A 13,237-nucleotide genomic window follows, 5' to 3' on the forward strand; every position below is an offset into this window, starting at 1 on the left:
TAAAATGAGAAATTTGAACAAGATAACCTACAAATTTCCTTCTACCTCTAAATCTATGACCTTATCATCTTCATTGACATTATTTCATTTGATTCTCACAAAAGCCCAATGGGGAAGATACCAGACATAGTATTGCTCCCATCTTATGGACAAAAATATCCATGAAAGATATGACTTGTCCAGAGCCACACAGTAAGAGAACTGTTGTTTCTATCTTCATCTTTTGATGATTCCAAATTCAGCATGATTTCCAATATGCCACCCACCCTTAGCACCTTCTTTTCTGTTCACTGCTTAGTAGTTTCGGGGTATGTCAAACTAAGAAACAGTTCCTTAGGAAGAATAGAACTCACCATTCCCCAGGTTTTCATTCTTAAAAAACCACATCTACCTACTTACTAGATTGGGATATGTCAAACTAAGAAACAGTTCCTTAGTAAGAATAGAACTTACTATTCTCCAGGTTTTCATCCTTAGAAAACACGCCTTACCTTCTCCAAATCAACTATTCACTCCCATTTCCCACAATTGCCTCTCAAACACCTTACTCCTCCCTTCAATCACCTCCCTACCATATCTGCCCCCATCATCACCTAATTATAAATACATCCAATCATCCCCATTATAAACAATCACATAATAAATATCTTTTCTAATTATTCTCAATTGAAGGTGCCCATAATCACACATATATAACCCACCCCATACCAAACTACTCACAAACAGGAAGAAAATGTAGTCTTTACAAAAATATTAATAGCGGTATTATTTTGGACAGCAAAAAGTTGATAATGAACTATATAAACAACTGGGGAATGGCTAAATAAATTGAGATATTTTGATATAATAAGATATTATTGTTCTTGAGGCAATAATAAACGGTAGTATATCACTAAACCTTGAGGTCAGGAAAAGCTGGGTTGGAGTCCTGTATATAACATGTATCGGATATGTGACCCCAGGCATTAATAAAATAATAATAATAACATTGTCTACTCCTTTAAAGTTTGCAAAGCACTTTACACAAATGTGTTAACTCATTTGATTCTCACAACACTATGAGGTAGACACTATTATCATCCTTATTTTATACATGGTGAAACAGAGGCTGAGAAGTTATAGGATTTGCCCACAGCTGATCAGTGTTGGAGGCTGATTTAGAACTCATTCCTTCTGATTTCTGGCACTCTAAGCACTGGACCCTCTACCTGCCCCAGGTAACGATCTAATTCTCTAAATTAAGCAGATGTTCACCAGCCTTGGCAGTTCTCTGAGTACTCTTTACATCAAAGAAAATAAGCATGGCTCCCCCCAAAAAGGTGGGGGAGGACAAGAGCAAAGGGAAGGGAGTCTGGGAAAGGTACATATGAAAATTTCAGAAAAATATGGGAAGCCGGGAATGAAGTGATACAAAAAGAAGCGAGAAAAGCTGAGGAGGAAAAAACATTCATATGAGAGTACAAATGACAACAAAACTCCGGCTGAATACAATTGGTGATGCCATTGCCTCCTGGGCTTGTCAAATTTAAAGCACACAGCATTCCCTTTAAAAAACAAAAACAAAAACAAAAACAAAAACAAAAAACCCAGCAAAGGACAAAAGGATACAATTGTGCTGCTATCAATCATAAACACCCCTTTGTGTTGTTTTGCTTTTCAGGGAACTCACTTTGTGATTTGTTGGTATGTTTGTTTTATAGGGAATAGCTGTGTTGAGACAGAATTTATTCATTTAAGGGGGAAAAATCGTCTATTTACCCGCCCCGCCCCCAGCCTTCTCTTCTAAGCTCTCTTCCCTCCAACTAAGCTGGACAGGTCCGTTCCCCTGCACTCCCACTCTCAGCTCTCTAGTCTATGCTTCCCCCACTCCATACTTCAGCCCTCCCTCCCCCCTTCTCCAGATGACTTCCCACCTAGCCTTTGAAAGCCAGGTCAGCACCAACTTCTCCCAGAAGCCTTCTCTGCTGGTCTCCACTCCCCCCTCCCCTTCTCAGTTTGGTGTTTTCTATCACTGTAATGTATTTGTCATATAATGTTGTACAGTGGAGATATCTAGAGTTGTGTCTTATTTTCCTGCTTGATGTTACCATCTTTTTACAAAGACAGGAATCGAGTCTCTAGATTTTGCATCTTTCTCAGCCCTGGGTGTGGGGTTCTGCTCAGTGTTATTTAATAAATGTTTGTTGAATGGATGAATCAATGAATGAATCTTCCTGCCCAACTCAAATCTTGATATTCATTGCAAAGTCTCCAAACTCCCTCCAGAATACTTGACATTCTGCAACTAGGAAGTGGCTATTATGCTAGCCCACTGGCCTCTGGAACATGGCAGAGCCAGATTGGGCCCCAGCCAAGGCTTATGACTGGAAGTATCGGACTAGCCCCCTACCACTTGGAGGCTGTACCGGCTGAGGGAGTGAGAGGAGGGGGTGAGATAGATGTTTTTAGTGGAGCCTGATACTGAGACCATCTGTGTATCCTTGCTAAATTGCTCTGGATATAAGGTAAACAACTAGACCTCATTGTGAAGAGTTGATTGGCAGGGGGTGATAGATGCCTGCCTGACTCCTCCAGAAGAAACCAAATGGCTGAGGTTTTTCTGTGAACCATGCCCCCCCCAGTGAGAGGGAAAAAGGAAGGAAATAGTTTTCCAATATCCAAGAAACATGAAATATTAGAGCTGGAAGGCACTTTAAATAAGAGAATCCCAGCATTAGAAGGAATTTCAGGATGTAGGATGATTGAACAAAAACCAGAATGTTTGAACTGGAAGAAATCTTAGAATAAAAAATTTTAGAGTGGAAGCATCTAAGGGATTATGAAGTCTGATTCCCTTGTAACACAGAGAGGAAACTGAGCATCAAATGAGTTAATAATAACACATTCAAGGTCACAATAATTCTGATTAGAATCTCGGTCTTCTGACTCAGAATCACATTGCTCAATACTCCCCTTTTCCATCTCCATCCAGTGCTCTGGTCCCATCCACACCCTCTCCCACCCAGCTGCACACTCACCAAGGCTGAAGAGGATGAGGAACTTCAAGCAGACAAATTCCTGCCTGTCGACTTGTAGAGAGTGTAGCTGCTGTACAAGCTCCTGGGCCCGGAGCACCAGGCTATGGAGAAGGGACCCAGCCTGGACTGCCACTGTTGATAAGTCTACCTGGAGTAAGAGGAAGTAGGACTCAGGATTAGAAGGAAGCCACCAGGGCCTTTTACCCAAACCAGAGGGGGAGAGCGGGTGATGTGATGTGATTTAAAAAAAAAAAATTCTGCATTTTGAGGGAAAGACCTGGCTGAGAGAACAAGGTATATAAGTTCTTCCTTTGGGTCTCATCTACAAAATGAAGACTAAAATCTGGGCTAGATTCCCTCTAGGGTCTGATCTTCTGGCTCTGAATCTGTGTTCTGAAGGGATATTTACAACACAGACCACCACACCTATTCAAGAGGGCCTAATTCTCTTTTTCTTGTGGTGACTTAAAAAAAAGTCATCAACCCAATTTCTACACCTACATCACCCTATGGACACACAACCCCCTCTAGAAACTATGGTCCCTAGACAAGACACTGACATTGTCTTCCCAGGCCTGGGCTGGGAGAGCAGGGAAAGAGAATGTGTACCTCAGTTTTATGCACTGACTGATTTCATTTGAAACCATTCAAAAGTATTCTGAGTATTGAATCTGGGAGAGAGGGGCAAGAGGCAGCAGTACATCATGTATAGAAACCTGGCCCCGGATTCAGAGGAATCTGGGTTTGGGTTCTGTCTCTGACCCACACTAGCTGTGTGACTCTGGACATCACTGAGTCACTGTTTCTTGGAACCTCCAGGCAGGTCTAAGATTCTAAGTTGCACAGCAAGATTGTGTGATGATCTTCAGCAACTCAATGATCCAAGACAGTTCCAATAGACTTGGGAGGAAAATGTCATCCACAACTAGAAAGAGACCTCTGAATGCAGATTGAAGCATACTCTTTTCACCTTTTTTGTTTGCTTTTTCTTTCTTGGGGTTTTTCCCTTTTGTTCTGCCTTTTCTTTCACAGCATGACTAATATGGAAATGTTTTAAATGAGTATACATGTATAACCTATATCAGATTGCTTATTGTCTGAGAGAAGAGGAAGAGGAGGGAGGGAGGGAGGGAGAAAACATTTGAAACGCAATATCTTATAAAAAATGAATGTTAAAAACTGTCTTTACATGTTAATCGGAAAATTAAAATATAATTGAAGGAGAAAAAAAAAAAAACTATCCTAAGTTACAGAACAGCTGCTTTTCTGAACTGGTAAAGGATGTTTCTTTATCCAGAGTTCCCTTCACCAATGTAATCATAGATTCAGATTCTCTCCAAAAATAAAATCTGGAGATTTTAGAACATCAAATTCCTGACCTGGAAAGGACTAAAAATATAGTATTTGAGCTGAGGCATAGTATGTCAAGCAATAGAATGTTAGGGCTCCAAGAACATGACTGTTAGAGATGGAAGGGCCCTGAGAATACAGAATGCTTGATGAAAACAAAACAGAACGCCATGTAATCATAACATCCAAGCTTGTCGTGGAAAAAAGAAATGAAATAATGCATTTCCCCCTTCCTTGCAGAGCTGAGTTGACTCTGAGCATGGACTATCAGACTGTCTATGGGTTAATTTGACTGAACTGACTTTTCCCCCTTTCTTCTTTGTTACAAGGGAAGGCTCACAGAATAGAGGAGGTAGGGATATTCAGAAATGAAAATGAAAAAAAAGATAAAAGATCTCAATAAAAAATCTATTTTTAAAAGAATGCAGTATGCTTGAGCTAGAAGGAACCATAGTATAGAATGTTAGACCACAGAAAGAACACAGACTATCAGGGGTCATTAGAATATAAAATATTAGGAGAGTGCTCAGAACACAGAATGTTAGGGCTGAATATAGAATGTAAATGGGAGAAAGGACCTTAGAGATCATTTATTTCCACATCTTCAATTTACAAATATGTAAACTGAGTTTCTTATCTAAAGTCACACAGTGAGTTAATGGCAGAGCTGTGAGCATTTCCAGGTCCTCATGGTTAATGGACCCGGTCCAGAAGCCCGAAATCAGGAGGTCCAGGAAACAGTCCTGTACTGCTATCACCATATTCAGTCTATCTAGTTCTACAGGGGACCAGGACAATCCCTCTCCACCCCCTTTCTCCCAGTAGGGAATCTTGTCATTTTGAAGTTCTGACTCCTTGTCCCTGGGATGGAGAGACAAAGAAGTAGAGCATTTTCTCATCCTCAGTCCCACCTTTTCTTTCTTCAGTTTATCTTTCTTTCCCAGGCTCCTCCCAGAACCTGATCCCAGAACATCCTAGATCGTCCCACCTAGTTCCCTCACATCATCTTACAGAGGACACTAAGGGACTAGAAATGGAAAATGGCTCTCTCAGATCACACAGCAAGGCAGTGATGGAGCTGGGTCTCCAGGATACAGAACCTTGCTGAGCCCAGAGAAATATGGAAAGAGAGGAGCTGACAAGAGAAGAAGCGGAGAGAAATCCTTACCAGAGAAATATGGAAAGAGAGAAGCTGACAAGAGAAGAAGCGGAGAGAAATCCTTACCAACAGTCCTTGAGACTGGGAGGGGTGGTCTATGCTGTCAAAATTATGTTTATAATACTACTACTAAAAATGCCAATCTTCATTTTAATATAATAAATATTGATAGATGTAGCTCACATACACAAAAGCTCTTCCGTAGGGGCAGTTCTCCTTATTTTGAAGACGCTGTGAGACCACAGCATTGGAAAACTGCAGATCTAATCTAAGTATTCTTATTTCAGAGATGAGGAAACTGAGGCCCCGAGAGGGAGTGGCCCACAGTAAGCAGCAGCTCTGGATCTGGGTCTTCTCCTCCCTGCCCCCTCGCCTCCCACCTGCGCTTTGCCGCCACAGCCCCGGCCTCGGAGGCAGGCAGGAGCCCAAGCGGCAGTGGTTGTACCCAGAGCTGACACTGCCAGTTTCTGAAGGGCCCTCCAGTCACAAAGAGCCCTGAGCCGCCGTTTGCTGTTGTTTGTGAATCATTGTACCTGGTGAATGGGAGCCGGGCTCAGACTGAGCTCCCTGAACAGGGTCAGGCAGCCCGCAGCTCTCTGCTCCTTCCAACACAAGCCTACCAGAAGGCTCGCGGACTCACGCTGACCCACTCGTGCACACACCTCGGCACCGTGTGCCCGGCACGTGCCCACCCTCACAGCCCGGGCACCCACTGGATCCATGTCCAAGGACACATTCAGAGCCACAGGCACCTTGGTGGCCGCAGACACACCTACAAACTCACACTATGAACTCTCAGATAGACAGAGAACACTGGAAATTACACTGGATAGGAAAGCAACCCTGGGTTCAAATGTCGGCTCATCAACTTACTTCCCCCTCTGTGTGATCTTTGGGCAAATCACTTCCCTCTCTGGACCTCAGTTTCTTCATCTGTAAAATGAGGGGGCTGTACTGGATGACCTGTAAGAGCCATTATTACAGCTCTAGATCTATGATTTGTTATTGTTTAGCCTTGTCAGAATTCGTTGACCTCTTGGATCATATCATGATATGGGCTTTTCTTGGCAAACATAATGCTTTGTCTCCAGTGAATTAAGACAAATAGAGGTCAAGTCACTGACTGGGATTTGAACTCCAGTCTCCTTGACTCCAGATCTAACATTCTATCCACTGAGCTACCAAGCTGCCACCAAAAAACAAAAACAAAAACCAGGAGTTCATGACTTGTCCAGGGTCATACAGATTCTAAGTGTCTTGTCTGAGGCTCTATTTGAATTCCTATCTCCCTGACCCCAGGTCCAGTGCTCCATCCACTGAGTCATCTAGCTGCCCTGTGATACTATAATTAAACACACACACACACACACACACACACACACACACACACACACACACTACACACTTATTTTCCTTTCTCATTTTTTTCCAAATCAAACCTCCAAATTGGGAGATAAATGATGCTGCAGAGGGTCAAGACTCCATTTCTGAAATAGTCATGTCTAAGATTTTAAATTAGGAGGCAGTGAGGGGCTGGTGAGAAAAGACCCCAGACTCCCTTTAAATGTAAAGTTCTCTCACTGGATGTGTTCCAGTGGAGACCACATGGCAAGTTCTGGATCATGGCATTAAAGGGATTCATTTGTGGAACAGAGATTGGACTAGACATCCTCAAAAACCCTTTTCAGCTCTGAGACTCCATAGTATAACCACCTATGTTGTGTGATCTGCTGTGATGTTGCCACTTGGCAGTCAACCACTTTTGTGTCTTTATTTTCCGTGCCCCAGGCTTCAGGTCAACAGATCTGGGTTCCATTCTTCCCTTCATTGATAGATAATTAACTATCATTACCCTTGATCATGCCTTACTTTCCTTATCTATAAAATGAGGCTAGCAATTCCTGCCCAACCCACACAAATCCCAATTGCTTTAGAAAAATAAAATAATATATTAATATTATTATAAATTAATAATTATAAGTAATTCTACAGACATATGATTGATTAATATTTAATAATAATATATCACATTGAAAATTTCATTGAGAAACCCAAACTCTCTGATTGCTAAAGGGGAAAGAAGAGAATATGCAAAGGTAGAGGCATATAGAAGGAGCTATGCCTCAATTATTTCAAACAGGGGAATTGTAAAAACAAAAAAAAAAATTTGAGTAGAACAGAGAAGAGAAAGAAAAGTCTGTTTCTTTTTGGAATCCCATCCTTTAGAACTTCACATCTAGAATACACAGCCTATAGAATGGCAGGTCCCAAATTTGCCAGGAATAGGGAGAGAGAAAAGGAAGGTGGAGATTATAGGAGGGGGTGAGTGGGAAAGAAGAAAAAGTGGTACCTCCTGGCCAGTGACCAGCAAAATGCTCCCCTCCTTCCCATGTTGGATCTGTCTATAGATGTGGTCGAAGACAAGCAGTTCGCTCCAGCAATTCTGCAGAAGTTTCATCTGATCGGCCACCTGTCAGAGACACACAGACAACCAATTGGTTGGTTGCGAGCCCCAGCTCTGCATCCCGAGAACCTGCAGGGGAGGCCTTTAGAGTAGGTACCAATTGTAGTGGCAGTTGTAATATAGTGGAAGGAAGACCAGACCCGGGAGCAAAAGACTGGGTTCTTAACTTACAGGCTTCTAGCCCCTTGGGTTCACCATCGAAGCCCCTCGACAGTGACTCCTCCTCATTACCACGCAGAATGTTTGTCAGAACTGGAAGGGACTTCAGAACATGAAATGTTAGGGTTAGGACAGCTTTGGGAATATAGAATATTAGTGTTGGAGGATCTCAGAACAATAGCAAGTCAGAACATAGAATGTGAGAGATGAAAGGCACCTCAGAAAATAAGAACATGGGCTATAAGAGATTAGTATTGAAGACAGCGTGGGAGATGATCTGATTCCAGTCCCTCATATTACAGATGAAGAATGGAGGCTCAAAGGAGGGGACCAAGCCAAGGTCACATAGTGAATTAGCTCTGCTTTTCAGTGCATGAATGGCCACCTGATAGTGGCTAAGTCCCTTGTGTTTAACAAGACTGGCTATCAGACCATCCACCTGTCTGTCAAGAGCCTAGACAGAGGTTAGCTCTAAGGGGAAACAGTGTGCTCTCCCTCACTCTCTCCTCCTCTTCCTTCTCTGTCTTTCCTCTCCCTTCCTTTCAACTGCCCACTCTACCAACTGAACAGGACACCAAACAGAACCTAAAGCAGGGGACCATTGGCCATCATTCCTGTTGGAGGAATGATGCTAATGGAGGTCTGACCTGGTGAATTGTGGCAGCCAGGGCCCTACAGACAGAGAGGGAGCCTCCATCCCCAGGGCTATTAGTGCTGGAGCTGAATGAGATGAGAGATAAAAAGATCTCCTGAGGCCAGGAGAGGGGAAAAGGGTCACTGTGACCCAGGGATGCAGAAACCCCAGAACAGCTACTACATATAAACTTCTACCCTAGAGAGCATTGCTGGCAAAAGCCAACTCCAGCCTTATTTATTCTACACTCTGCCTCACTCTCCATCCCTCCTTAGCTTAGGACAAACAGTCTGGGATGGGAATCTGGAGAACTGGGTTCTGTTCCAGATCCGCCATGAATCCTAGAAATTGCTTCCTCCCTCTGGGCCTCAACTTTTTTAATAAAATGAGGATAATAATCTTTGTCTCCCACACAAGGTGGCTCCGAGAACAGAACAAAACTGTACCTGGGAGAGGTACTACTATATAATTAATAACAGACACCTTCTCCACAACAACCTTATGAGGGAAGCAGTGGAAGGATGACTGTCCCCACTTTAAAGATAAAGAAATTGAGGTCCAGAAAAGGTCAGTTTCCTGAGGTCCCATTGCTAAACTTGAACCCGGGTCTCCTGTCTTTCTCAGTCTAATGAAAAAGGCAGAGTAGCCCTAACCCAATTCATTATAAGAATGCTTGGAGTCGCTGACGTATTCCTACAAATTCCTTGGACTGCAATGGAAGCCTATTTGATTCTCTCCTTGCTTCAATTTCAACTCATCTCTATGCTTAGTTAAGAGATGAATTGATGGAGCTTTTAGTCAATCAACACAGCATGAAATGGAAAAGACCATCAGCCTGAGAGTCAAAAGACATGATATCTAGTGAGGAATGTGCTGGGAAAGATTAGGGTCTGGGTGTGCAAGACACATTATAATTTAATCTACTGCATTATTCTTATTTTTTCCAATCACTTTCTTAAGTCTAGACAGTCAACAAAATCATAAATCAAGACCTGATTTGTCAGTATCTGCTGACTTCTGAGTTGTAAATGCTCATACTGAAAACTGAAGAATCCAGTCATCCGGATGGCTTCCCTGACTCTAGTCCCGTCTCCAACATTCATTTAGAGACTTTGGCCGAGTCACTGCCTTCATTGGGCTGGTTTCCTCATTCTATAAATGTAGAACAGCATCCTCCTCCAGGCTTTCACATGCTATGTTCTGAGGTCCCTTCCACTTCTGCCATTCTATGTTCTAGACAGTCCCTGTCTGTTCAAGCAGTATATGATTCTGTGAGTCTTTTGGAAGGCAGGTGGCTGAGACCCTCATTTAACCAGAGACAATTGGTTTAACCTTCATGAAGCTCAAGTTAAAGGTTATTTTCCTGTCCATCCTTCCCTTGTATACATGCCCTCCCTTCCCCCAAAATATATATATATAAATAGAAATTTATAGCCCTTAGGACAAAGTTGGCCACCACTCCCCTGGGCCAGCCCCACTCCCTACAGCCTACAAGTCCTCCTCCCTGGACTAGGGGAGGCTGCAAATCTTTCCCTGCACCTTGACACATCTCATCCCGTCTCATTCCAGAAGGGTATTTATGGATGTCATGCTGACCTCGCTCCCGTCGCCCCCACCCCTGGCCTGCTGAGGGCCTCTCACAGCAGACCAGCCCCCCGAGCCCCCTGCACCCTCCATGCTCTGATTAGTCTCCTTGCCGAAGGCCAGCCTGGGTCTGTAATTCTCGGGTGGTTGACATGCTCCCGGCTGGCCCTACAGAGTGGCAGGCAGGGGGCTCATTTGTCAGAGACAGACTGACAGAATTACTGCCCCTTAAATGAAACTATATATCTGGGGAGTTAAATCTGTTGCCAATCGTGGCTCCGGGGGGCTTCAAAGGCCAGACATGGAGTGTGAACTGATGTCAAAAGGGACTATTAGCCATAACCCTCCTCCCATGGTCCTCCCCTGCTCTCTTTTCACGGCCCCCCCCCCTTCTTCTTCAGCTTTCAGAATAACATAGGGTTTGGCCAGAGTCTGAGCAGAAAGGAGATTGGGCAGTAGGTACAACAGTAGTGGGCAGGCTATCTGAAAATAAGAAGTTAAATGAATTCACTCCCAAGAACTTTGGTGGAATCAGCTTTCACCTGTCTGCTAGCAGAGGCTCAGTGCAGCTCTGAGATTCTGTGTTCTATGTCCCAAGTCTTCTAGCTCTAATATTCTATGTCCCAAGTTTTCTTTCACTACTATGTTCTAAGGCTCTTTTTACTACTAACATTCTATGGCCTAAGCCCCCATCTTCTGAAGTTCCTGTGAGTTCTCTCTCTCTTCTTGGAGGTTACCTGTGCCACAGATGCTCGGGGGAGTAGATTAACCACAATCCTTCTATAAGGGAGTGAAGGGCGAGGTCTGAGATGCTTTGCCAATTAAGGCATGGGGCAGGACCTTCCAGCTGCCCCCACCCTCACCAAGCCTCTGGTTTCTGGGCTGCTCAGCCCCAGCAGGTCCTAGGTGGGCCAGTTGGAAAGGACGTGCATGTAGCCCAAGCTGGGGAGACGTTCTGAGGGCCTGAGGGACTTATCTGGAAAGCTATTTTAACAAGACTGTACTATATTGTGAATGGTGTCCAGTGGTGTAGGACTTGAGGAAGATTTTAAGAATAGTGTAGAACGCTCTGAATGATGTTTCTTGGGGTCAATGCTGACCCCGGCAAAGAGAGACAGGAAGCAGGAAGGCCCAGCCAGTAGAAGAGGAAAAAACACTCACCAAAGTGGGCAGAAAGCCCTGGATGGGAAGTGTTGGTGGGGATGGCACCTTAGCAGCCACCCTGCCCTGGAATCCAGTGTCTGCCTACCACTGCTGCCCTCCAGATGCCTCCAGATGAGGCCTGGACATGGGAAAGAACCAAGGTCCTCCACAGGAGGGGTGATTTACCTCCCCAGGAGTCCTCCTGCCTCTTTCCCCCATTTCCTGGCTAAGTTGACCCCATGTCACAGCTTGCTTCCCCAAGCTCCACATTCATATTCAGCTATGAAGTGTGACTTATCCTAGCAAACACAATTTATGCCCCTGGGCTCCAGGAGCTCCAGGGTTATGTCAGCCAGCTTCCACCCTGGCAGCCCCCGAGAGAGCAGGACACAGAGCATCCCCATCCCCTCCAGCCTTCTTACTCCCAGGATGCACCCTCAGGAGTCAGGTCCCTAACACCCTCCCCTGGTCCTCACCCCCACCCAAGAGCCCAGCCGGTCTCGAGGGCAGAGAGGGCCTTTGGTCTGCCCTCTGTGGGACATCAGACTGTGCCCTCCGTGCCCGGCGCATGTGGCCCTCTCGCCTGCAGCACTGACAAGCTCCAGTCAAAGCTGCCCCAGCCCCAGAGCTCACTTTGGCCCCACTGTTTACAGTCCAGGTCCAGGCACAACAATATCCCGGCTGGAGTGAAGGGCAAACACTGATAGGACTGAGACAAACAGTGCCTGCCCTCAGGGCCGCCTCCCCCCAACTTCCTGAAACAGCTGAGTCTGACTCTCTGGCAGCCAGGACACCTACCTGGGTCCCCCCGAGGCCATGGGACCTTAGAACGCTGGGCTGGACACGCACAAAGGGTCAGTGCCCTCTCGGAATTATTGTCCCTGTCCCTCAAGTTGTGGAGATGGGAGCCCCCCCGACTGCCTGAGAAGGACCGTTCCATCTCATGGGGAAGTTCTTTATTGTGTCTCTACTGTCTCTGTTGCCTTCCTTCTTATCTCAGACTGAGGGACATAGAATAGAAGGGAATCAGCCCGGGAGTTGGGGGAGCAATATGAGGCAGAGGCCAGGCTGCCTTTGCCAGAAACATTATCAGTAGGAAGATCCCAACTATTCTCTTCTCCTCATTCCCGTTCCTATAACACAGCAAAGACTCATTTCTGTTGGAATTCATAGGATCATAGAGATAAAAGTAGGTCATCTAGGCCCATCCTTCATTAGAGAAGGGAAAGCTGCCATCCAGAGCGACCTGCCCAACTGTCATTCCCACTGTGTCAAAGGTAGGACTTGAACCCAGGTTCTCTGACTCCGAAGGCTTTTCCACTGTGCCATGATGACTCTTACCAGTGCACTGACCTTCTAGGACTAGATGGTTTTCTGAGAATCCCTGAGGCCAGAAAATTCATCTACATGAAGTCAGCTTATCTGTCCCATACTTAGTGAGGCTGGTCCTGGCTCAGATGAACAGTCCATCAACAAAGTCCCAGGCCTTTTTGGGTTAGTGGGATTAGTCAATCAGAGCTCACCTCAACACAACCTTCAAGAACTAAGTATCAGAGAAACCTAGGGAAGTATGTATGAATGTAGGCAGAGTGAAGTGAGCAGAACCAGTGGAACAATATACAGTAGCACACATTGTTTATATGTATATAGAAAACATATAATAATAACAACGTATCTATACACACAAACATATGTGTATATATGCAAAATAATGCATATATAGACAT

The 13,237-nt window shown here is 44.8% G+C and overlaps 1 protein-coding gene across 1 annotated transcript in view; it reads right to left on the reverse strand.

The window, feature by feature from the left end:
- NR5A1 (nuclear receptor subfamily 5 group A member 1) overlaps nucleotides 1–13,237 on the reverse strand; it is a 50,297-nt gene that overhangs the window by 18,658 nt on the left and 18,402 nt on the right. The window contains exons 5-6 of the mRNA XM_074293061.1: nucleotides 7,877–7,996; nucleotides 3,018–3,165 (exon numbers count right to left, since the gene is read on the reverse strand). Coding sequence (XP_074149162.1) covers nucleotides 3,018–3,165; nucleotides 7,877–7,996 — 268 coding nt within the window. The remainder of the gene's footprint in view (nucleotides 1–3,017; nucleotides 3,166–7,876; nucleotides 7,997–13,237) is intronic.

The sequence above is a fragment of the Sminthopsis crassicaudata genome, chromosome 2 (assembly GCF_048593235.1).
Source record: "Sminthopsis crassicaudata isolate SCR6 chromosome 2, ASM4859323v1, whole genome shotgun sequence".
NCBI classification, from domain to species: domain Eukaryota; kingdom Metazoa; phylum Chordata; class Mammalia; order Dasyuromorphia; family Dasyuridae; genus Sminthopsis; species Sminthopsis crassicaudata.